This window comes from Pleurodeles waltl, chromosome 3_1 (assembly GCF_031143425.1).
Source record: "Pleurodeles waltl isolate 20211129_DDA chromosome 3_1, aPleWal1.hap1.20221129, whole genome shotgun sequence".
Lineage (NCBI taxonomy): Eukaryota > Metazoa > Chordata > Amphibia > Caudata > Salamandridae > Pleurodeles > Pleurodeles waltl.
In genome coordinates, this window is record NC_090440.1 from 1,747,838,167 (window position 1) to 1,747,863,661 (window position 25,495).

General features: G+C 47.4%; 1 protein-coding gene across 1 annotated transcript in view; it reads right to left on the minus strand.

Annotated features, from left to right (window-relative positions):
* The window catches only part of UNC80 (unc-80 homolog, NALCN channel complex subunit), a 2,774,722-nt gene that overhangs the window by 340,474 nt on the left and 2,408,753 nt on the right, over positions 1 to 25,495 (minus strand). Inside the window, exon 57 of the mRNA XM_069225668.1 lies at positions 24,225 to 24,404. Within this exon, the coding sequence (XP_069081769.1) occupies positions 24,225 to 24,404 (180 nt within the window). The remainder of the gene's footprint in view (positions 1 to 24,224; positions 24,405 to 25,495) is intronic.

The window sequence follows — 25,495 nt, forward strand, 5'->3', positions numbered from 1 at the left end:
ACTTATAGTGACCTGGTGGAGTGACCCGTAGTGAAAAGGGGTGCATGCACCCATTTCACGCAAGCTGCAATGGCAGGCCTGCAGAACCCTTTGCATGGGCTCCATATGGGTGGCAGAATAACTGCTGCAGCACATAGGGATCTCCTGGAACCCCAATGCCCTGGGTACCCAGGTGCCATATACTAGGGACTGACATGGTGGGACCAGTATGCCAATTGTGGGAAGAACAACTTACCAGCAACCAAATTTAGAGGAGAGAGCACAGTCCATGGGCATGTTTGGTCCTGGTTAGCAGGATCCCAGTGAACACAACAAACACACTCACAAACATGCAAAAAGTGGGGGTAACCAAACTAGAAATAGGCTAATTTCCTACAGGAAGATTAAGAATATGCTGTTGGGATTCTTGTTTCAGGGTTGTAAGATGAAGCCAAGAGTGCCTTCTTAGGGCCAAGCCATGACAGTTCCAGTGGGCTGCCAGTGATAAAGAGTCAGCAGAGGCACTAATAACTTAGTTAGAGACCATTATGTCCTCATTGACCGACTCAAGAAAATCTTCTTGTCGATCTCTCAGGAGGTCTTCTGTAAATTTTAATACAGAGTCCCACAAGGCTCGGATGTAACTGCTCAGCAGGGCCAATATTCTTGCTGCTTTTATGGTGGTGGCAGATGTACCACAAACCTTCCGCCCGCTGAGTCTATTTTTTACATTCCCTTGTCTGGTGGGACTGTAGACGAAGGAGTATCAATCAATCAATAAATCAAAAAATGTATTAAGCGCGCTACTCACCCAGAAGGGTCTCAAGGCGCTGTGGGTGGAAAGGGGAGGGGGGCTGGGGAGGTGTGGGGGGGAAGGGAGGAGGGAGGGAGGATGCCGTTTTACTGCTCAAAAAGCAATGTCTTTAGGTGCTTTCTGAAAGTCAGGAGGTCCTGGGTCTTGCGTAGGATGTTGGGGAGGGAGTTCCAGGTCTTGGGGGCGAGGTAGGAGAAGGATCTGCCTCCGGAGGTGGTGCGTTGGATGCGGGGGACTGTGGCGAGGGCGAGGTGAGCAGAGCGGAGGAGTCGAGTGGGTGTGTGGAAGTTCACTCATTCGTTGAGGTAGGCTGGTCCAGTATTGTGGAGGGATTTGTGGGCATGGATGAGGATTCTGAAGACAATCCTTTTTCTGATGAGCAGCTGGTGAAGGGTTCTGAGGTGAGCGGAGATGTGTTTGTGGCATGGGAAGTTGAGGATGAGGCGTGCGGCTACGTTCTGGATACGCTGGAGTTTCTGCTGAAGCTTGGCTGTGGTACCAGTGTAGAGGGCGTTTCTGTAGTCTAATCTGCTGCTGATGAGTGCATGGGTGACGGTTTTTCTGGTTTCTATGGGAATCCATTTTAAGGTCTTCCGTAGCATGCGAAGGTGTTGAAACAGGAGGATGATATGGTGCTGATTTGGTGGGCCATGGAGAGAGATGAGTCTAAGATGATGCCGAGGTTGCATACGTGGGTGGAGGGTGTTGGGGGTGGTCCAAGGGCGATGGGCCTCCAGGAGTTGTCCCATACTGTTTTGTTGGGGCCGAAGATGATGATTTCTGTTTTGTTGGAGTTGAGTTTGAGGTGGCTTGCAGTCATCCATTTGGCGGTGTCAAGGAGTCCGGCGTGGAGGTTTGTTTTTGACGGTGGAAGAGTTCCTGGTGAGGGAGATGACGAGCTGGGTGTCGTCTGCGTACGAGATGATGGTGATTCCATGGGGGCGGAGGATGTTGGCGAGCGTGGCCATGTAAATGTTGAACAGGGTAAGGCTGAGAGAGGAAACTTGGGGGACCAGCAGATGATCTTGGTTGCTGGGGACTGGAAGAGAGGGAGGCGGACTTTCTGGGTTCTTTCGGCGAGGAAGGAGGTGAGCTAGTCTAGGGCCTTGTGCCGGATTCCTGCGTCAAAAAGGCGTGCGCAGAGGGTTTGGTGGCAAACAGTGTCGAGGGCTGCGGAGAGGTCCAGGAGGATGAGTGTGACAGTCTCGCCCTTGTCGACTCTGGTCCTGATATCGTCAGTGCAGGCAATGAGGGTGGTCTCAGTGGTGTGGTTCTTGCGAAATCCATACTGGGAGGCGTTGAGTGCGTTGTTTTCCTCTAGGAAGTGAGACAGTTGGGCGTTCACTATCTTCTCAGCGACCTTGGCGGGGAAGGGGAGAAGAGAGATTGGGCGGTAGTTGGTGAGGTCTTCCGGGTCTGCTTTGGGTTTTTTAAGGAATGCAGTGACAGTGCTTCCAGGTGTCTGGGAAGATAGCGGCGTCGAAGGAGCTGTTGATTACGGTGCAGAGCAATGATTGGGCTGGCCTTGTTGAAGATGTGGTGGGGGCAGGGGTCTGTGGGGGCGCCTGAGTGGATGGATTTCATGTTTTTTCCGGTTTCTTCATCGTTGGTAGTGGTCCAGGTGTGAAGTTGGTTGGGGTGGGGGGCTGTTGTGTTGTTGGTCATGTCGGTGGTGTCAGTGGTGATGATGGTGGATGCAGGTGGTGTGAAACTGTTGTGTATGTCTAAGATTTTGAGGTGTAAGTAGTTGGAGAGGAAGTTGCAGAGGTTTTGTGTGTGAAGGGGGTCGATGGCGCAGGATTTGGGTTTGGTGAGCGCTTTGATGATGGTGAAGAGTTCCTTGCTGTTATGTGAGTTACTATCTATGCGTTTTTGTAGTAAGTCCGTTTGGTGGTCCGGATGAGTTGGTGGTGTTTGCGTATGGTAGTTTTGAGGGTGGAGAAGTTGTTCATGGAGGGCTCTTGGCGCCATGCTTTCTCAGTTTTGAGGCATTCATGTAGTGGAATGCAGTGTCTTTGCCGCATGGATGACCACATATTCAGGGGGAGGGTCTGAGCGAAGAAACAGCAGGTCCTGCTCTAAAGGTCTATACTTTTTTTGTAGCCCTGATGGAGCTGATTTGGTTAAATGCAGTGTAAGGAACAACTCAATGGTTGGCTCCAGTAGACCAGGAACCACTGGTAGGAGCGGTCTGTATGATGCCCGATGGTGAAGCATCTCAAAAATCACTGATGTAGATGATGTGGGAGCCGGCATCAGAATGTTCAGTTTTGATGCGCCCTGCACAAACACCTCTTGAAAGGTGTTGGGGGGACCCTTGGCTGGGGAGAATCAGACAGTGGAATAAAATATCTCCCAACGCTGGATGAGGAAGAAGGAAAAGAATATATAGACCGGCATCTTGAATGTGTTTGGGATCTAGATCTGAATGCATGATGGAGATGTGTGCGTCAAAAAGATGGTTGTGATGAGGAATGTTGGGACCCATGGCAATGTGTAAAATGATCTTGGAGGAGAATGTATTGGCCTCGGGGAGAAGCTTCCATAAGTGGTGGTTGTGGAAGTTGCACTGGCAAAGGAGGTGGAAGAGGAGCCGGAGGAGGTTGGAGGTGGAGGAGATGTAGGAGAGTCTGGAAGTAGATTAAGCCACGATGGAGAATATGCCTTGGAGTATTCAGAGTCTAAAGTTGATGGCAGACGTATTGGTATGTATTTTCTGACTTTCGTCAAAGGTGTGGATTGCCTTGATGTCGACAGACTTCTCAATGCAGATTTTGTCATATGCCTTGATGTTGACAGTCTCCCCATCATCAACTTTATCCTACGATTCAACATTGTCATATCCTTCTATGTCGACGTTATATGTCTCGATGTTGAACGTCGTCTTCTTTTTGATGTTTACACAGCCCTCGACGGTGAAGATGTAGGGAACGCACCTTGTCTCGACGTACATGACCTCAGCTTAGACCTGGAATGACGTCATTCTTAATGCAGGCTTCTCTTTTTGGAACTGCCACACCTGGAGTTCTAAGAGGAAGATGGAAGAGCCCTGGTAGAGGAGTGACCCTCTCCTCGTTCTCTTGATGTCCTACCTTCTTATTGCACCTGCTGCTTGCTTCGCTCCTCTATACCATGGATGCCAATTGTAAGGAAATGCCTCCTTGGCATGGTTACCCTCTGACTTTTTGCCTTTGCTGATGCTAAGTTATGATTTGAAAGTGTGCTAGGACCCTGCTAACCAGGCCCCAGCATCATTGTTCTCTCCCTAAACTGTACCTTTGTCTCCACAATTGGTACAACCCTGGCACTCAGGTAAGTCCCTTGTAACTGGTACCCCTAGTACCAAGGGCCCTGATGTCAGGGAAGGGCTCTAAGGGCTACAGCATGTCTTATGCCACCCTAGGGACCCCTCACTCAGCACATACACACTGCTTGCCAGTTTGTGTGTGCTGGTGGGGAGAAAATGACTAAGTCGACATGGTACTCCCCTCAGAGTGCCATGCCAACCTCACACTGCCTGTGGCATAGGTAAGTCACGCCTCTAGCAGGCCTTACAGCCCTAAGGCAGGGTGCACTATACCACAGGTGAGGGCATATGTGCAAGAGCACTATGCCCCTACAGTGTCTAAGCAAAACCTTAGACATTGTAAGTGCAGGGTAGCCATAAGAGTATATGGTCTGGGAGTTTGTCAAACACGAACTCCACAGCACCATAATGGCTACACTGAAAACTGGTATCAAACTTCTCAGCACAATAAATCCACACTGATGCCAATGTGCACTTTTTTGTAAAATACACCCAGAGGGCATCTTAGAGATGCTACTGAAAACATACCTGACTCCCAGTATGGGCTGACTAGTTTTTGCCAGCCTGCCACACACCAGACATGTTGCTGCCCACATGGGGAGAGTGACTTTGTCCTCTGTGGCCAGGAACAAAGCCTGTACTGGGTGGAGGTGCTTCTCACCTCCCCCTGCAGGAACTGTAACACCTGGCGGTGAGCCTCAAAGGCTCACCCCCTTTTTTACAACGCCACAGGGCATCCCAGCTAGTGGAGATGCCCGCCCCTCCGGCCACTGCCCTAACTTTTGGCAGCAAGGCTGGAGGAGATAGTGAGGAAAACAAGGAGGAGTCACTCCCCAGTCAGGACAGCCCCTAAGGTGTCCTGAGCTGAGGTGACTCTTACTTTTAGAAATCCTCCATCTTGTAGAAGGAGGATTCCCCCAATAGGATTAGGGATGTGCCCCGCCCACAGGGAGAAGGCACAAAGAGGGTGCAGCCACCCTCAAGGACAGAAGCCATTGGCTACTGCCCTCCCAGACCTAAACACATCCCTAAATTCAGTATTTAGGGGCTCCCAGAACCGAGGAAGATAGATTCCTGCAACGTAAAGAATGAGGACTGCTGACCTGAAGCTCTGCAGTGAAGACGGAGACGACAACTGATTTGGCCCCAGCCCCACCGGCCTGTCTCCCTACTTCGATGAAAACTGCAACAGCAACACATCCAACAGGAACCAGCGACCTCTGAAGCTTCAGAGGACTGCCCTGCATCTAAAGGACCAAGAAGCTCCTGAGAACAGCGGCCCTGTTCAACAAACTGCAACTTTCTGCAACAAAGAAGCAACTCTAAAGACCCCACGTTTCCCGCCGGAAGCGTGAGACTTTCCACTCTGCACCCGGTGCCCCCAGCTCGACCTGCGGAAAACTAACACTACACGGAGGACTCCCCGGTGACTGCGAGCCTGTGAGTAGCCAGAGTTGACCCCCCCTGATCCCCCACAGCGACGACTGCAGAGGAAATCCAGAGGCTCCCCTGACCGCGACTGCCTGTAATAAGGAACCCGACGCCTGGAACCAGCACTGCACCCGTAGCCCCCAGGACCTGAAGGAACCGAACTCCAGTGCAGGAGTGGCCCCCAGGCGACCGTCTGCCTAGCCCAGGTGGTGGGTCCCCCAAGGAGCCCCCCTCTGCCTGCCTGCATCGTTGAAGAGACCCCCGGGTCTCCCCATTGATTCCTATCTGAAACCCGACGCCTGTTTGCACTCTGCACCCGGCCGCCCCTGTGCCGCTGAGGGTGTACTTTCTGTGCCTACTTGTGTCCCCCCCCCGGTGCCCTACAAAACCCCCCTGGTCTGCCATCCGAGGACGCGGGTACTTACCTGCTGGCAGACTGGAACCGGGGCACCCCTGTTTCCATTGAAGCCTATGAGTTTTGGGCACCACTTTGACCTCTGCACCTGACCGGCCCTGGGCTGCTGGTGGGGTAACTTTGGGGTTGCCTTCAACCCCCAACGGTGGGCTACCTTGGACTCAACTTCGAACCCTGTAAGTGTTTTACTTACCTGTGAACTTAACATTTACTTACCTCCCCCAGGAATTGTTGATTTTTGCAGTGTGTCCACTTTTAAAATAGCTTAGTGCCATTTTTGTCAGAACTGTACATGCTATTGTGATTATTCAAAGTTCCTAGAATACCTAAGTGAAATACCTTTCATTTGAAGTATTACTTGTAAATCTTGAAACTGTGGTTCTTAAAATAAACTAAGAAAAGATAGTTTTCTATATAAAAACCTATTGGCCTGGAGTAAGTCTTTGAGTGTGTGTTCCTCATTTATTGCCTGTGTGTGTACAACAAATGTTTAACACTACCCTCTGATAAGCCTACTGCCTGACCACACTACCACAAAACAGAGCATTAGAATTATCTATTTTTGCCACTATCTTACCTCTAAGGGGAACCCTTGGACTCTGTGCACACTATTTCTTACTTTGAAATAGTACATACAGAGCCAACTTCCTACACCAATCATCTCCCTTTCCCTCAGGGTGTGCCTGGAAAACTTCCTGCACTGTGGACACCTATCAGGAAGAGGACTCTCTCGAGGGCAGCAGATGATGCAGACATCATGAGGGTCTGGTCTGGCCTTCTTTCTTCCACAGGTAGGACACTTGACAAATAAAGAGGACATTTTATTTGACCAGGGAAAAACAATTTCTGTAAGAAGAAGATAGAAAAACACTGGAACATATGAAACAGCTGTCAAAAATTCCCTAATAAGATTTTTGAGCTAAAAAGATAAAAAGGCTGAGCTCAGTGCTCCAAGATCCTGTTACTAGGAGCCGGAAAAAAGAACTCAAGCTACTGCCACTTGCTGGGTGTGATGGGTCTCTGAGCCCTTGAAGGCGCAGAAGCTCTTTTCACAGTTACAATAGGGGCAGCCTATGGGGCTACACCATCCTCTTTTCCTTCATCTTTCTCTTTAAAAAAGGGTTTGTGAAAGAGATTTTACCAGTCAAAATGACTGTTTCCCAGTCAATTTTCCCATAAATTATATGTATGTACATGTATTCCCCTTTCTTAAATGCAATCTGAAAAAACTGGCCATTGTAGCCTGCTCATATAGGCTGCAAACTATTCACGTCTTAAGTGTTTCTCCAGGCCTTCCAGAAGAAAGGACAAACATTCACAATTAAAAAGACATATTATAAGAAGTGCTCTGGGATCCCCGGATGGGGGAGGGACTATTAAGTGCTTATGACTATCAATGGAGATCACCTGAGAGAGTAGAACCCTTTTCTTGAATATGGGCAGGGCCACTGGAATCATGTGATTGTGCAGCATTGGCGATTTTCAGATAACTATAGTTTTGCCACATTTGCAACATAATCCTTCATTTGCCGCATAATCTGCAGATTTTTAAAAAAGAAAATTGTTTCTAGCTCAAACGGTTCAAAAGTTACAAAAAATGCACCGATTTGTGTTGCCGCGAAGTGGAAAGCCATTTGTAAAGGTCGACTGGTCACCTTTCTGTTGATTATTATTGCTATATTTGGGTGTTAAATTGGTACTAATGAGGTGCAACCAATGCCTAAGCATTTTCACCAAGTTTAACAAGCATTTGCAATGCAATGGGTCTAGCATTTGCTCAAGTTAGAGCTATTGGCATTGTAAATTCCTAACTGGACTTTTCTTGCCACTTAAATTGAAAATGAAAAGTAAAACAGTTGACATAAGTGAGCTGATTCAAAGTGCCATGGCCACCATGAGCATAAGCACGAATGAGAGACACAAAAAGAAAAAGAAGTTTACTCACAGTCAAATGCATCTGCAAATGTGCAACTGGCCATGTAACAGGGTCGGTGTCCAAGGGAGTAATAAAACCGCCCCAAGGAGGGACAAATGTAAAGCATTTACCAAGGATTACAAAGGGTTTTCGAAAGGCGAGCCTATGAACGAGTGAAAGCGATGGGCGTGAGGAGGGCGTGGTTAAAAGCCCACAAGACTTACAACAGGTCAAAGCGCTTGCACGCTTGACCTAATAAAGGACCAAAGCTGAGACTGATTTGCATGCAGCCACCCCATCTTTCAGTTCTGCTTTGTGACCACTGGACATCGAACAAGATAACTACTGGTATGATTTCTGCAGTGCTGTCATTCACTGTGGTCTCAGTCAGTTTCAAATCATTCAAAATAAAGCACAATAGTCCCAGGAATGAGTTGGAGACCTGTCACAAATCCACTCTTCGACTTTGTTGTTGGTGTGCGTTGACTGTGGGTGCACCTGGACATCTCAGACAAAAAACTCTGTATGTTAAAAGTGACTTTATGCACAGACAGTACAATAATGTACATAGTCTAATACTGTTGGGCTCTACACTATTATAGGAATGTTAAAAAGGCAATGACAAGTAATCTAGAAACGGCTAGTTGTCTTTACTGTAACCAAAATCATCTTTATCATTTACCACGAGGGTGAATTATTTACTAGTAGCATTGGTCAGTATTCCTGATCAATAAATTACAAGAAAGTGAAACAGCAGCCACTGAATTAATCACCCTGCAATCGATTTTATGTTGATTTCTGTTTGAATTTGAGATACATTCTCTTGGTGGCAGCCTTGCCCATGGGCGTAGCTTCAGAACAGGCGTTTGGGGTGTACCACCAAAATAAATGCGTTCCTGGCTTCGCAGTTGGGTTGGGTTTGGGGGCCTGGAATCCGTGCTGCTATGCATATGTAGGTTTTCCCTCTTATTTATTTGGGAAATGTGCAAGTCACACCCCCTGACTTTCACCGACTAAGCTACGCCCTTGATCTTGTCCTCTGTGGTCCAAGAAGATTTAGATGCCAAACCCATGTACATCTTAAACTCAATGTTCAGTTTGCCACCTCTCATTACTGCTACCATGCAAACACCAATAAGGACTCTAAGCTTGCTCGACATTGTTAACATATTTAGCAGGAGATACACTAGCAAAAATAATGCTGTCCCTTGGTTGGGTGCTAGGATACCACTCACTCTGCAATATGGGAGACCTTGGTAGTAAGTTGCCTTTGTGAAAATAACAATATTTTGCCCGAATGTTTTGGAAAATTAAAAAATGCTCTCATGCAAAGAAAATGTCACTGAAATATATTAAGTGGGACTATTGCAGTGAAAAAGTATGCTAAAATAATAGCTTGATTTTGGTGCTAGTGAGTGCGGAGTTGAATTGCTTCAAATTTGGGGCTAAGCCTATAAGTATTTGCAAAGGGGCATAATAGTCAAAATAGAATATATGTAAGTCTAACAAAGTATTCGATTTTTGTTGTTCTGTGAGAAGTCTCGGTCGTATTTGGTGTAAGATTGGACCAAAATTTGAATTAGGGGGCTTTTCGAAAAAAAACATAAGATCGTGAAAAAAACGTTGATAAATGAGAATAGAGTGCAAACGTGGTACACCACGAGAAGCATACAAGTCAGTTTGCCGTAGCCCTTACAAAACATGTTCTCCGAGGTGGTAATGGTTACCAGCAAGAATAAACACTGGCAAAGTCAAGAAGTCTGCCCTTTGCTGCATAGCTATTGGCTTTGGTAAGACTCATTTCATTTGCTATAGTTTCTTATTACTTATTTTACCTTTACAAGAAAGCAACACGTAGGCTGTCTTGGAATAGTAAACTGATGCTAAAGTAGAACAAAAAATGGTTGCCGTGCCGTGAATATTTATAGATGCATGGACAGCTATCTTGGAATGATATGCTTTATGGAAAAGGAAAACAAATGTGAATTGGCATGCTCAGTAACTCTGCGGCCAAAGCCCAACCTATTGGGAGTGCCAGTGCTTGTTTTTCAATACAAATGCAGCTCTTATCAATTATTTACCAGGCTGCATTTTTTCCATAAAAAAAGTCCATGTAGTTTCATCAGTAATTAATTTTTAGTATTGTCTGACGTTTCGTTTTGCACATGTACGTCTGTCAAAGTCCCCCTCCCTGTAATAACGTTTTTTTCGCTCTGTGGTGGAAACCTTTATGTCGCAATTTCCTATGAAAATGTTTAGAATTAAATAATTTTAGTTGAATTGAAATGTGGTGAATTAATTGAGGAGAACTGAAAGATAATGGCTTGTTTCTCTTGAGGTACCTGAAGGGGTCTGCTCTTCCGGTTTCACGGCACGCACCACTGTGATTATAGTATGTTGTAGTTACCCGGGCATGTCTTTGACAAGTCTCCAACATTCACAGAAAACACCACCGGTGGTTTGACGTGGGTGGCACATAACATACAGTTTAGTGTCATTATCCTGTTGACCTTTTGATCCGTCTTGCAAAGAGCGCCTGAGACAGAGGAATGCTGCACTCAGTTGCACATCAGGGGTGCTGCTCTGTATAAAACCGGACTTTTCTTGCCACGTAAATCGAAACTGATAAGTAAAACAGTTTCACATAAGCGAGCCGATTCAGGCAATATAGCTTGCTCATCCTCTACACTGCACCAAAACACATGAGGTGAGTGGCAACGGCTGCGGACTTCCCCACTTTACACTGTGCGCGCGGGAGAAGAGTTAAAGAGGAGAAACAAGCCGATTAAAAGCACCGCCATGAGCGTGAGGGCGAGAGTTATTGGCTCCCTGCATAAATGTCTAAAATAGGATCGTGGCTGGGATGAAAGGCAAACCGAAACTGGAGGAGGGGCCATTACATGCTGTAACAGGAGGAAGCGTGACGTGATGTGATGGCCAACAGCTGCCTGGCAGATATCCAGGACAGGAACTCCGCATGGCAACGCAGTGGAATCATCAGTTGCTCTGGTGGAATGAGCACGCAAGCCTTCACAAGGTTGCTTTTTGGCCAAAGCGTAGCACATTTTGATGCCAAGAAGCACCAATTGAGAGATGGTACGCTTTTGCACCGCCTTCCCTTTTTTCGCACCTACATACCCAACAAAGAGTTGATCGTCCACCCGGAAATCTTTAGTACGATTGAGGTAGATCGCCAACGCTCTTTTTGGGTCCAGACGGTGGAGTCTCTCCTCCTCATGGGAAGGATGTGGGGGTGCAAAGAAAGTAGGCAGAGTGATGGACTGGCCTACATGAAAGGGTGTTACCACCTTAGGAAGGAAGTAAGCCCTAGTTGTAGGCGGCTGGCCTGGCTTATAGTGGGTACCTGATGGTACTTACACCCTGTGCCAGTTCCAATTATCCCTTATTAGTAGATAAGTAGTGTTCTAGCAGCTGAGGCTGATAGAGGTAGCTATAGCAGACAAACTTAGGCTGAACTAGGAGACATGCAAAGCTCCTACTATACCACTTATATCACATAGGCACTATATCATAAGAAACACAATACTCATGGTTACTAAAAATAAAGGTATTTTATTTTAGTGACAATGTGCCAAAAATATCTCAGAGGATCTACTCCCTTAGGAGGTAAGTAAAATACACAAAATATACACACAAACCAAAATCAGGTAAGTAAAACAGTCAGAAAGTAGTGAAACACTGGAGAATACAATAGGATGCAATAGGCCTAGGGGCAACACAAACCATATACTGAGAAAGTGGAATGTGAACCACGGATGGACCCTTAGGCTTGTGCAGTGTGTAGAAGGTCGCTATGAGTGTAAGAAAACACTAAGGTGTCCAAGATACCCCACCCCAAGACCCTGGAAAGTAGGAGTAAAGTACTACTATTTCCCCAGACACACACTAAACTTGTGATAGTGGATTTTGCAAAGACCACAACAGACTGCAAAGCACTGAAGATGGATTGGTGGACCTGAGGACCTGAAAAGGAAGGGGACCACGTCTAAGAGTTGTGAAAGTGTCCAGGGGTGGCAGGAGCCCACTAAACCCCAGATGAAGGTTCAAAATGGCTGCCTCTGGATGGAAGAAGATGAGGATTCTGCAACAACGAAAGGTGCTAGAAACTTCTCCTTTGTGCAGAAGATGTTCCACAGAGTGCTGGAGGATGCAGAGTTGTTTCCTTGGAGAAAAACCGTAAACAAGCCTTGCTAGCTGCAAAGGTCGCGGTTGAAGAAAAAGGGTGGTGCCCGGGCCCAGGAAGGACCAGGATGTTGCCACTTGGGAGAGGAGACAGAGGGGGCCCTCGGCAATACAGAGAGCCCACACACATGAAGGCAGCACCCACAGAAGTCCTTGAACACTGGTTCAAGAAGACTGAGCACGGCGGTCATCTCTACACTACAAAAGAGGGTTCCACGAAGCCGGAGGCCAACTCAGCGAGTTGAGTAATGCAGGACTGAGTGCTGGGGACCTGGACTAGGCTGTGCACAAAGGATTCCTTGCAAAAGTGCACAGAAGCCCTAGCAGCTGCAGTTCACGTAGTGCACAGGATTACTGTCCAGAGAGTAGAAGCAAGGACGTACCTCCTCCAAATGTGGACAGTTGGACCACTGGACAGTCTGGGTCACTTGGGTCCACCACCTGTGTTCCAGGGGCCACGCTCGTCAGTATGAGAAGGGTCCCAGAGTACCGATGACGCTGAAGTTTGGTGCCTGCTGGAGCAGGGGGAAGATTCTGTCAACCCCCGGGAGATTTCTTTGTGGCTTCCAGTGCAGGATGAAGGCAGGAAGCCCCCAAAGCATGCACCACCAGGAAACAGTTGAGAAAGCCAGCAGGATTAGGTGCTACAATGTTGCTGGTAGTCTTCTTGCTACTTTGTTGCAGTTTTGCAGGTGTCCTGGAGCAGTCAGCAGTCGATCCTTGGCAGAAGTCAAAGAGAGAGGTGCAGAGGAACTCTGGTGAATTCTTGCAATGCGTTATCTGAGGAAAAGCCCACAGGAGAGACCCTACATAGCCCTCAGAGGAGGATTGCCCACCTAGTGAGGTAAGCACCTATCAGGAGGGGTCTCTGACGTCACCTGCTGGCACTGGCCACTCAGAGGCCTCCATTGTGCCATCACACCTCTGGATTCAAGATGGCAGAGGTCTGGGACACACTGGAGGAACTCTGGGTACCACCCCTGGGATGGCGTTGGACAGGGGAGTGGTCACTCCCCTTTCCTTTGTCCAGTTTCGTGCCAGAGCAGGGACTGGGGGTTCCCTGAACCAGTGTAGACTGGCTTAAGCAAGGAGGGCACCAACTGTGCCCTTCAAAGCATTTCCAGAGGCTGGGGGAGGCTACTCCTCCCCAGCCCTTAACACCTATTTCCAAAGGGAGAGGGTGTAACACCTTCTCTCAGAGGAAATCCTTTGGTCTGCCTTCCTGGGACTGGGCTGCCCAGACCCCAGGAGGGCCGAACCCTCTCTGTGAGGTGGCGGCAGCGGTAGCTGCAGAGAAAACCCCAGAGAGCTGGTTTGGCAGTACCCAGGGGTCCATAGTGGAGCCCCGGGGATGCATGGGATTGGCACCCCAATACCAGATTTGGCATGGGGGGACAATTCCATGATCTTAGACATGTTACATGGCCATATTCGTAGTTACTATTGTGACGCTACATATAGGTATTGACTTATATGTAGTGCACGCGTGTAATGGTGTCCTCGCACTCACAAAGTCTGGAGAAATTGCCCTGAGCTATGTGGGGGCACCTTGGCTAGTGCAAGGGTGCCCTCACACTTAGTAACTTTGCACCTAACCTTCACTAAGTGAAGGTTATACATATAGGTGACTTATAAGTTACTTAAGTGCAGTGTAAAAAGGGCTGTGAAATAACGTGTGCGTTATTTCACTCAGGCTGCAGTGGCAGACCTGTGTAAGATTTGTCTGAGCTCCCTATGGGTGGCAAAAGAAATGCTGCAGCCCATAGGGATCTCCTGGAACCCCAATGCCCCGGGTACCTAGGTACCATATACTAGGGAATTATAAGGGTGTTCCAGTGTGCCAATTAGAATTGGTGAAAATGGTCACTAGCCTATAGTGACAATTTTAAAGGCAGAGAGAGCATAAGCACTGAGGTTCTGATTAGCAGAGCTTCAGTGACACAGTTAGTCACTACACAGGTACACACATTCAGGCCACAAACTATAAGCACTGGGGTCCTGGCTAGCAGGATCCCAGTGAGACAGGCAAAAGCAAACTGACATACATGTAAAAATGGGGGTAACATGCCAGGCATGATGGTACTTTCCTACACTAGTGCACAACACGACTTTGTCAGGATGCACAGACAAGTATGGAGGTTTTCAGTGAAGGGCCTGAAGCTCACTCACCCTGCGAGCAGAGGTGATAGCGACCAGAAAGACACTTTTGAAGGTGAGGAGCCGCAAGGGGACAATTATGCATTGGCTCAAAGGGGGTACATATCAAGTAAGTAAGTACAAGATTAAGGTCCCACTGAGGCATGATAACTGGAGTGGGAGGAAATAAATGGGTAAGCCCTTTTAGGAATCTACTCACAATAAGAGATTTAAAGAGTGAGGGCTGATCAGGTAGCTTAAGAAAGGTTGAAATGGCAGATAAATACCCTTTAAGGGTGCCCAAAGCAGAGCCCTGCTGGGCCAAAGAAAGAATGAACAGAAGAACCTCAGATAGAGGGCCAGAAAGGGGATCAACAGATTTGTTGGTACACCATGCCACAAATTTATTTCAACGACAGGCGTATACAGTTTTGGTTGATGGACGCCTGGCTGCCAAGATAACATTGCAGACTTCGGGTGGAAGGGCGAAAGCCGTCATTTGGCGCCGCTCAGTCTCCACGCATGAAGGCAGAGTTTGGACGGGTTCGGGTGAAGAACCCTTCCCTGTTGCTGCGACAGAAGATCCGCCCGAAGAGGCAGTCTGAGTGGAGGATCGATGGACATGCTCAATAGCTCTGGATACAATACTCTCCGTGCCCAGTTCGGAGCCACCAAGATGACCAGGCTATCAAATAGTGAGAATGGATAGAACTACCTCAAGGGGGGGCGGAGTGGCCATTATTTATAAAGAAGACCTGAAGCTTACTTTCCGCCCTATTCAGCTAAAGGATTGCCAAAGTATGTCCTTTTCGGTGACCGCTAATCCTCACTTTACTTTCACAAGAGTATTGCTCTACCGGCCTCCTGGCCCCCCAGATAACTTCCTACCTTCTCTTCCTGACCAACTTACTGATTTAATATGTAATAGGCAAAATTTGACTATCCTAGGTGACTTTAATATTCAGGTAGACAATATTGATCAGACTCCGGCCAGACGTCTTCTGGCGGACATGAAAGCTCTGGGTTTAAGACATTTGATTAAAGGCCGGACACATGAAAAGGGGCATACTATTGATCTTGTTTTTAGTAACTTTGCTGTTCTTTCCTCTAGCCCTCCAGGCCCTCTGGCATGGTCTGACCATTACTTAATTCCACTAAAATTAGCCATTTCTACTGCAAGAATCCTTCTCCAACCCACAGTTCGGTCTTGCAGGTCTTGGCATAACCTCAATTCAGAGGAATGGATTAGGCTTCTGGACAGCTGGAAGGCCTGTTTTTTAAAGGAAAATGAGATAAACACCGATCCTTTTAATGATTGGATTACCGATTGCCTAGATACCCTTCTCCCACACAGGACAACTACCGTTGCCCACCGGAAAACTGGCACTCAGTGGTTTACCCCTGACCTGCTATCACTCAAAAGAAACTGCAGGGCTCTAGAAAGTAAGTGGAGGAAACTTCTAGACCCAATGACCAGAGAGGAATATAGGAAATCAGACTCTATCATTCAGAAATAAGATCCGCTCAATGGGCTTACTAGTCTAGTAGAATTATACAGGCCTCCAGGGCCACTAAAGAGGTCTTCCAGGTGTTTAAAGAAATTCTTCAGCCCCCTCCAGAGGGTAATCTAGTTGAAGCCTCAGAAGAACACTGTAACAACTTAGCTAGGTTCTTTCAACAAAAAATTAGTACCACTCACTCGAATCTCTCGAAGGAGAAGGCCAAGCAGGTGGTACAGTCAAAACAACTATTGAATAGTAAAGCTACGATATTGCATTTCCCTCCTCTTTCTCAAGACCAGACTGTCTCTCTCCTGGCGGCACTGAAGTCAGGCTCTCCCCTTGATCCTGCTCCCCGTTCGTACTATCTCTCGGAGCGTCGGCAATTGCTCCGACTCTAACGGAATTACTGAACTCTTCACTTGTCAAGGGTATTGTCCCTGAACAGTGGAAACACGCTATAGTTAAGACTTTGTTGAAAAAATCCAACCTGGACGCCACTGATCTTAACATCTATAGGCCCATATCACTAATTCCTATAATGGCGAAATTATTGGATAAGTATATCAACTCCTCATCATCCACGTTTTTGGAAAGTAACAATATCCTTCACCCTACTCAGATGGGCTTCAGGCTGCTTCATAGCACAGAGTCAGCTCTGATAGCTGTTATGGAAGATGCATAGATGCGGATGGATCAGGGCCAGATGACAGCCGTGATTCTCCTGGACCTGACTGCGGCATTTAATACTCTGGACCGCCTCACCCTCACCCATAGGATGAGGGATGTAGGAATTAGTGGTTTAGCTTTCAGCTGGCTAACCTCATTCCTTGAGGATGGGTCCTTTCAGGTGCCGGACCGATCTTATTTTATCCGATAGGTTCAACTGGAGCTGTGGGGTGCCACAGGGATCTTCTCTTAGCCATATACTATTTAATATTTACTTGGCCCCCTTGGCGGAGCTGGTGGAATCCTTTGGACTCTCATTGGTTTCCTATGCAGATGACACCCAGTTAGTGGTTTCTTTTTCCACTAATGGAGGGGCAATAGCATTGTCCCTGTCTCCGTGTCTATGTGCAGTCGCAGGTTGGATGACAAACAGTATGCTCCAACTGAATGGGAACAAAACAGAAATAATGATTTTAGGCCAATACTCCGATCCAGTCGACATTCCTCTACTTCCTCCCCTTTTGGAGGACTTGCCTCCTCCCAAGAAATACCTTAAAAGTCTGGGAATCTGGTTAGATCCCCTTTTCACTCTAGAACATCTCGCCAAGAAAATTTCCGGCTCTTGCTTTGGATCACTAAGACTGCTAAGAAAGGTTTTTGGAATACTGCCTCCTCTCGCTAAAAGGCTTACGGTTCAAGCAATCATTATGTCTAAACTTGACGATGGCAATAGTTTGTTCCTTGGCTCCCCCAAATTTGTGATTAAGAAATTACAAGTAGTCCAGAATGCTGCAGCACGCCTCTTATTAGATATTCCAAGGCATACCTCTGCTAAGCCGGCCTTGGATTCCCTCCACTGGCTCCCTGCATAAAATGTAACTTTATGCTTCATTCACAGATTACTCCATAATAGAGGCCCGCACCCATTAAAAAATCTTGCCACCTTCTATAAGCCCAACAGAGTCCTTAGATCTGACACATTAGCTTTGGCCACTTTGCATAAAATCAAAAAAGCTAGATGGGGTGGCACCACAATGGGATATTTTTGGGGAAAACTGTGGAATTCTCTCCGCATTCGGCTACTTAGCCATAAACTTGATTTCGGAAAGGCCATTAAAACCTGGCTCTTTTAGGCATTATTGTCCCGGCCTCGGTTTATGTTGTTGTCCTTCAAGCGCTGTGAAGCCTTTCGGGTAGATGGCACTATACAAGTCAACTAACATAACATAACATAACATAACATAACATAACTTGGGCCCAGTCGTTCCTGATTTTCTTGAGAACTCTGGGCAGAAGAGGTATAGGCAGAAAGGCGGAAAGGAGGCCGGAGTTCCATTCGAGACGAAAAGCGTCTCCAAGAGAGTGCCGCCTTGGAAACTCCAACGCGCAAAACAGCTGACATTGCGCGTTCTCTGCGGAGGCGAACAGATCTAACCAAGGCTCTCCCCACTGCTGAAAGAGCCCTTGTGCCACCTCCGGATGGAGATGCCATTCGTGATCGGCTGTGCATTGACGGTTGAGTTTGTCCACTCTGGCATTGAGGGAGCCTGCCAGATGTTGAACCATCAGGGTAATGCCCTGATGTTCCAGCAATGTCCAGAGGCATAGTGCCTCCTGACAAAGGGTCCAGGACCCTACTCCGCCCTGTTTGTTGGAGAACCACATAGCGGTAGTATTGTCCATGAACACCTGCACAACTTTCCCTTTGAGAGAGGGAAGGAATGCTTTCAACGCAAGCCTGATTGCCCAGAGCTCCAGCAGATTGATATGGAGCCCAGAATCCGCTGGAGACCAGAATCCTCTGATCTCCACCTCTCCCAGGTTGCTGCCCCAACCCAGAAGTGACGCATCTGTCACTATAGATAGATCTGGTTGGAGAAGGGAGAGGGATCTGCCGCGGGCCCAATGCGGATTCGAAAGCCACTACTGCAGGTCTTTCGCAGTCCCCTCCGAGATCTGGACCAGGTCGGAGAGATTCCCCTGATGCTGCACCCACTGGAACTTCAGGTCCCACTGCAGAGCCCGCATATGCCCTCTGGCATGTGTCACTAGCAGAATGCAGGAAGCCATGAGGCCCAGCAGCCTCAGAGTCAGTCTGACTGAAACCCAAGACCGAGGCCGAAAGATCGGAACCATAGCCTGAATGTCTTGGACTCCTTTTTCGGGAGGATAACCCCGAAACTGCACTGTGTCCAGAACCGCTCCGATGACAGGGAGCGACTGAGAGGGTGTCAGGTGTGACTTCGGCACGTTTATAGTGAACCCCAACGTGTGCAGGAGATTGGCTGTAGTCTGTAGGTGGGAGACAGCCAGTCGTCAAGGTACGGGAAGACTGAGATCCCTAACCTGCACAGATGAGCTGCAACCACCGCCATCACTTTTGTGAACACCCGAGGGGCGCTGGTAAGGCCGAAGGGGAGCATGGTAAACTAAAAGTGCTCGTGATCTGCCACAAATCGTAGTTAACGTCTGTGGGCAGGCAGGATGGGGATGTGGAAATAATCGTCCTGAAAGTCCAACGCTACCATCCAGTCTCCTGGGTCCAAAGCAGACAGAACCTGTGCCAGGGTGAGCATTTTGAATTTCTCCTTCTTGAGGAAGTAGTTTAGGTCCCGAAGGTCTAGGATACGACATAAGCCCTTGTGCTTCTGGTATCAGAAAGTAGCGGGAATAACAACCATGACCTACTTCTGGCACAGGGACCTTTTCTATAACTCCTTTGGCCAACAGAGCTGCGACTTCCTGGCGGAGAAGTGCCAAATGATCCTCCGGAAGGTCATTGAAGGATGGTGGCAGGGTTGGTGGAGCAGATTTGAAAGGGAGGGCGTAGCCCTTTCGAACGATCTGCAAAACCCACCTGTCCGTGGTGATATTTTCCCAGTGGGTTTGGTGATGGCGAATCCTGCCACCACCTGGACGGGAGTGAGGGGACAGACTAGGAGGGTTTGGAGGCTGCAGCGGGGGCAGAGGTGGACTGGGCAGACCTCTGGTTCCCTGTCCCACGGCCACATGGGATTCCGTGTCCCCGGCCACGCATAGGCTGAACAGCGTGCGAGGCACGGTGGCTGGGTGGAGGACGCGACAGGGAGCCCCTTCTGTGGCCACGAAAGGGGCAAAAAGTGGACTGTGGTGGGCGAGGGGCAGAGGAAAGACTGAGGGACCGAGCTGTAGCCCGGGAATCCTTGAATCTCTCCAAGGCTGAGTCTGCTTCGTCTGCGAAGAGATGGGAGCCATCAAAGGGTATGTCCATGAGTGACTGTTGGACATCCCACGAAAAACCAGAAGTGCGCAACCAGGCGTGGTGTTGTAAGGCCACCGTAGTAGCAACCAATCTGCCCAGAGTGTAGGTCGTGTCCAGCCCACAATGGATTGTGAACTTTGCTGCATCTCTCCCATCGTTCACAGCTTGGGAGACAATAGAAAAGGCCTCCTCTGGTATCTGCGGCAGGACTTGCGCAACCATATCCCACAAAGAGTGGGTATAGCGGCCCAAAAGGCATGCAGTGTTCACCGACCGCAGCGCGACACTGGAGGAAGAAAATAACTTCTTGCCAAACTGTTCCAGCCTTTTGGATTGTCTATCCGGGATGCAGAAGGGAATGCGCCTGAAGATAAGGTAGCCTGGATAACAAGACTCTCAGGCTTGGGGTTTTGGGACAGGAAATTAGGGTTGTTCGGAGCGGGCCAATGTCAGCGTGCGATAGTCCTATTCACAGGAGCCCCTGTGTTGGGTTTGGACCATGTACCAAAAAAGACATCGGTGAGGGCCTCATTAAATGGCAAAAGGGGTTCTGAAGTAGAAGCCCTAGGCTAAAGCACCTCCGTCAGGAGATTAGACCTGATCTCAACAGTGGGAAGCTCGAGAGCACTGACCACCATACCATAAGTTGCTCCCTCCGCCGAAGCCACAGTAGGAGGAGACAGCATGCTAGTGTCAGAAGAAGTATCCAGACCACTGGCTTCACCGAATTCCTGAGGCCAGTTCATAACAGGGTCATCCTGGTATTCATAAGGGTCCAGGGACCCCTCCAATTCCTCCCCATATTCGTACCCATAAGGAAAAGGGTCCGAATGCGACCTGATGTGAATAAGCTCCATCGAAGCCGAAGGCGGCGTCGGCCCAATGCCGCTCCGACTCCGAGTTGTCAGGGATAAGAATTGGGTCGACGTTGATAGTGGGCACCACCGAGCGTCGATAATCGACCCGGCGCCGGGGTAGGTCTCAAGGCTGCGACCAGCGCCGGTGCAGATCCGCGGACGGATCCGGTGGTGACCCTGGTGGCCGGAGCTGAAGCTGTCGGCGTGGAACCCGAATGCCCCTCAGCCGAACCCCTTGGGTCCGAAGGCACAGTATTGGGGTCGGACCGCCCAAACATGAGACGCATGGCCTCATAAAACTCTTTAAGCTGGGCAGGGGTCACCCCGGTTCCGGGAAACTCAGGGAAGCGCAGAGCCGACCCAGACGCAGGCTCCGAGGATGGAGGCCTTGTACGTGGACGCTCTTCCCACGTCACATCGGCCGAGCAACGGGGTGAAGTCAGAGAACAATGGGACTTCTTCGACTTCTTCTTATTTTTACCTTGACCTGAGGATTTAGAAGAAGACGAGTGGTGATGACTCCGCGACCGATCTCGAGGCCTTCCTCTTGAGCGAGACCGGGAGCTATGCTGAGTCGAGTGCTGGGCCGCCATTAGCTTTAGGGACCGCTCCCTCAAAGCCTTTGGGTGCATGGCCCGGCACTTGGAGCACGACTTCGGGTCGTGGTCGTGCTTGAGACACCACAGACAAACACGATGAGGATCCGTCACCAACATCGTCCGATGACAGTCCTCACATGGCTTGAACCCGGTCTTCGGGGACATCCTCAACGCACCAAAGTTTCACAGAAAAAAGTTGACAAAACGGTTGAATTCAGCCAAAAAATTGCCAGGGTAGCTCTTCTCTGGATCAGCGCATGGCGCGGAAAGAAAAGAATTGACGTCACTGCCAAGGGCGGCATCTATATACTGTACTACTCCCAACGTCATCACGGGAACCACAACTCCGCCCAGCAAAGGGTATTGCTCGAAGAAAAATCTCCAGATCCAGTCTCAAGCCTAGAGGAAATACTAAGGTAAGGAATCTGCAACTAGAAGTCTCTATCAGATATATCAACTACAAGCAAGCTTGGCTTTATGCCTGACTGGCTCCAAAGTTGCCTTCAGACGCATGTGTAGAAATCTACCCTGGTCCAAATTAAACTGGGGTGTTCCTCTGATTTTGCTTAGGGCCAGATCAAAATAGGTCAAGCAATTATGGGCCTAATTACGATCTTAGCAGATCGGGTTACTCCATTAAAAACTTGACGGATATCCTGTCTGCCATATTACGATTCCATTATACCCTATGGAAATCGTAATAAAGTGGACTGAATATCCGACAGAGTATTCCATCTGCCAACATTGTAATAAGGCTCTATGTATTTCCAAAGATCCCTACTAATAATGGTCTGAAACGGGGTGCATGCTTGCTATTAGAGTTGTGAGGCAACATCACAATTTACCACTCTCACTTTAAACATTGAGATTCTAGCTTAAACTATGTGTTAAGAAGGACCTATTGCGAAAAACCCAGCCCTTCTACCAAGAGCATGCTTAAAATCATGCAGGTGAAATACTACTGAACACTTACGTATGCTAAGGAGTCCTTTCGAAGAAGATCGCTCAGTTAGCTTGATCTCACCAAATGTACATTATTTAAACACTTTTTTCCTCTTCTTCGCTCCCTGAGGTGATTTTGGGTCAGACCTAAATTTGATTTAATTAACCATTTATTCGGACCATGGCTAGCTTTGTCAAATATTGCCATGGAGCTAGATCAGCAATGGTTCGACCCTCTAAATGCCCAGATTTAGGGCCCTATTTAATGCCCTCATAATTATCATGTTTCTGCCTCTGGAGTGATCAATTGTCAAAACTGTTAGCAACCTTACTCCTTATGTAGCCTTGGCTAAGAAACTTGAACCATTTGGCATTTACAAAACATAGTCAAAGACACAATCTTCGTGTGCTCTTATTCGCTCGAGCTGCCACACTTTGGAATAAGTCTGACTCAGTTAGTTACATTCTCTAAAGCAGCGATTCGCAACCTGTGGTCCGCAGACCGCCAGGGGTCTGTGACTCATTTCCAGGGGGTCTTCAGGTCTGGGCCAAAAGGAAAGCACTTCTCCAGCTGGGGCCTCTCCCTGCCTGTTTTCATTTATTACTTAATTTGCAGCAGCTTGAAAAGCAGAGCAAAGTTCCATGGATATTCAGCAGCTTTTGGGAAAAAGAAAAGTGTCAAGATAACTCTGATGATTAATGTACCTGCTGGAAAGAGATTGGAGTTTTGTCTAGTGACAGTTTTGACTCATCTAAGGTAACGCAGATGGTTAATATGACTGATCAAAGAACGTGTATCATGCAAAGAACAGTATTTTATGTGCATAGCTCACTGGGTTACTGCTTTTGTCACAGGGATTCTTTTGTTGCTGTGCAGTTCATAAATTACAATTGTAATCTAGCACAGTGACCTATGAACTGCAATGAAAGAGGAGCATGCAAACTGCATGGCACAAATTAGAGAGTTCAGTTTTTTCCCAGTCGTTTATTAGCCTTATGCTTCTAAAAAAGCTTTGCTTGTGTAGAAATACATTCCTATTATTAAAGTAAACGCTAACCACTGTTATGTTCTGAATCCTGAGTTTGTGCTTCTTCAGACCAAGCACTCTTAGAAAATGACTACCAGCATGGATGACACATGAATCCTAGACCTTGTAGTCCCCTGTAAAGTGCTCCAACACCCTACACTGGTATGAGAGGTGCTATAAAACAAATAAATTACATGTGACCGAGAGGCTATGGCGAGATGAGAGGCCCTTATGGTTTTACTTCCTTTCCCCACTACATATTTATATGAAAAAGCTTTCTCAGATCCTATGTACCTAAAAAATAAAAGCAGAGATTGCTTGTGAGTGTAGAATCTGACCTCGGGATTCAGCTTTTCTAAATAAAACCAAAAATTGAAAAGTTAGTCACCGAGATGCAGCACCAACGTTCCCATTAGAATGTTTCGATTTTTGCATATTTTTTCAATATAAAATAATTATATCTTTAGTAATTCGAGCATTTGTATGGTGTGTACTTGTTTGCGCATTTTTTGTGAATTACTGTTTTAATGTTTGAAATTTAAATCATATAAATTGCTTTGGGGTCTCCGGCTTCCAGTGGTGATTCAGTGGGGGTCCGCAAGAGTTAAAAGGTTGGGATCCACTGCACTAAAGCTATGCTAACCTCAAGCCACATGCACATTTAGAACAACCTTATCTAAAAAGAGACTGCATGAATTCCTTAGGCTGAGACTAATGTTATGATTCTTGGAATTCAGAAGGGCTTGGAATCTCCTTAAATGAGTGATTCATTCCTGTCAGCTCTGTGGAAGCTGGAGACAATCCTTACCGCCTATATTATGCCTCTGCCCCCATTTGCTTCCTTCCAGTAGTTCACGAACAAAGCCACAGTTTCACGCTGCTAATGTTCAACAGCTTGACTCAAAAATGAATGTTTGCTTGAACAATCTCTTTCCTCAACAGCTGTTGAGGGTAAAGAAATAGTTTGATCACACAATAAGTTTATTATTACACCTCAAAACTTGCTGAGTGGTTTTTTTCATTAACTACTGTTTGAATTTATTAAACTTTTTTTATTGAACATGTTTTTTGCTTGACTTTTAATTGTAATTATTACAATTAACCAAACAATATATGTATTCGTTCGTTCGTTTAAGAGAAAACCTTTACCACAAAACACTTATATCATGAGTTTTGTAAATGCACTTACTTTCTTCATCCTCCTCGTCTGTGCGGCTCAAAGTGTCCTGCGAGGCTTGTTGGGAAGGCTCACTGTCTTGCTCCCAAACTGTTCCAGTGCCTGTGTTGGATCGGGACATCGTGGCCAGGCTAAGGCGGTATGCTGAAGTGGAGGTGCCCACTGTGCTGATGGAAGTCTTCCCTTGGTATGCTGTAACAAGAAGAGGGTTCAATATTGCCAACGATTTAGTTACAGAGACAATCTCCTAACAAAAGTAGACTACTAGAATAAACATAAAAGGTTTACACAGGGCACATCTCAAACTAACCTTATATTAAACAAATAGAAACATTCAAAACCGGCATTCTCCCTAGTCCAGAGGCTACATAGTAAGAAACCTATACCTAACTCACTAACTAATCACTGTAACCTGATAATCCTACGATCAGAAGCATGTTTTCTTTTTTCTCGTGCCTTACAGTGTTATCAGCGAGCTTATTTATCATGCATGACTTTTTTTCCATCTCCCTTTTGAAACCAAGTTCTCCTTTTAATGAGTTGAAATTATACTATATGACTATATGTTTGGCAGATTGCAGTTACGATTGATGGCTGTTGTATTGCTTTCATATAAGCTTAACTATCTATTTCACTTTAAATTAACAGCAGTACCCTATTACATTAATTTATAGCCCTTTTATACTGATGCACTATTTTACTGTAAAGTTTGAAATTATATGAATAAGTGGGAAAACTTCAACAAAACATATAATAGGGGTTTCATTATGTCCCTGACGGTCTTCTGACCGCCAGGGATAATGTGGCAGTACGACCGCCAACAGGTTGGCGGTACATACTGCCACATTATGAGAGTAGCACTTCTCCACTCATACCGCCATCCCAGTATGATCCACTGGGCCGGAGATATCTATCTCCAGCCCGGTAGCCGACATTGTACCGCCCATGGCATTATGAGCCTGCCTACCACCATGGTTTTCGTTGCGTTAGCAATGCCATTAAACCCATGGCAGTAAGCCCTACCGGTGACAGGGAATTCCTTCCCTGTCACTGGTAGGCGGTTCCCCCACACCCCCCAACACTCACCTGACACCCCCTACTCCCCCTCAATCCAAACTCACCCCCACGCACCCGATACACAAACTAACCCCCACCACCCTCCGATCCACTCACTCACCCCCATACACGCACACAACACACAACTGACCCCACCCCCCACAGCCACACGCACACACTTCACCACCTCTCACCTACCAACACTACAGTCATAGCGCCCCTCATCC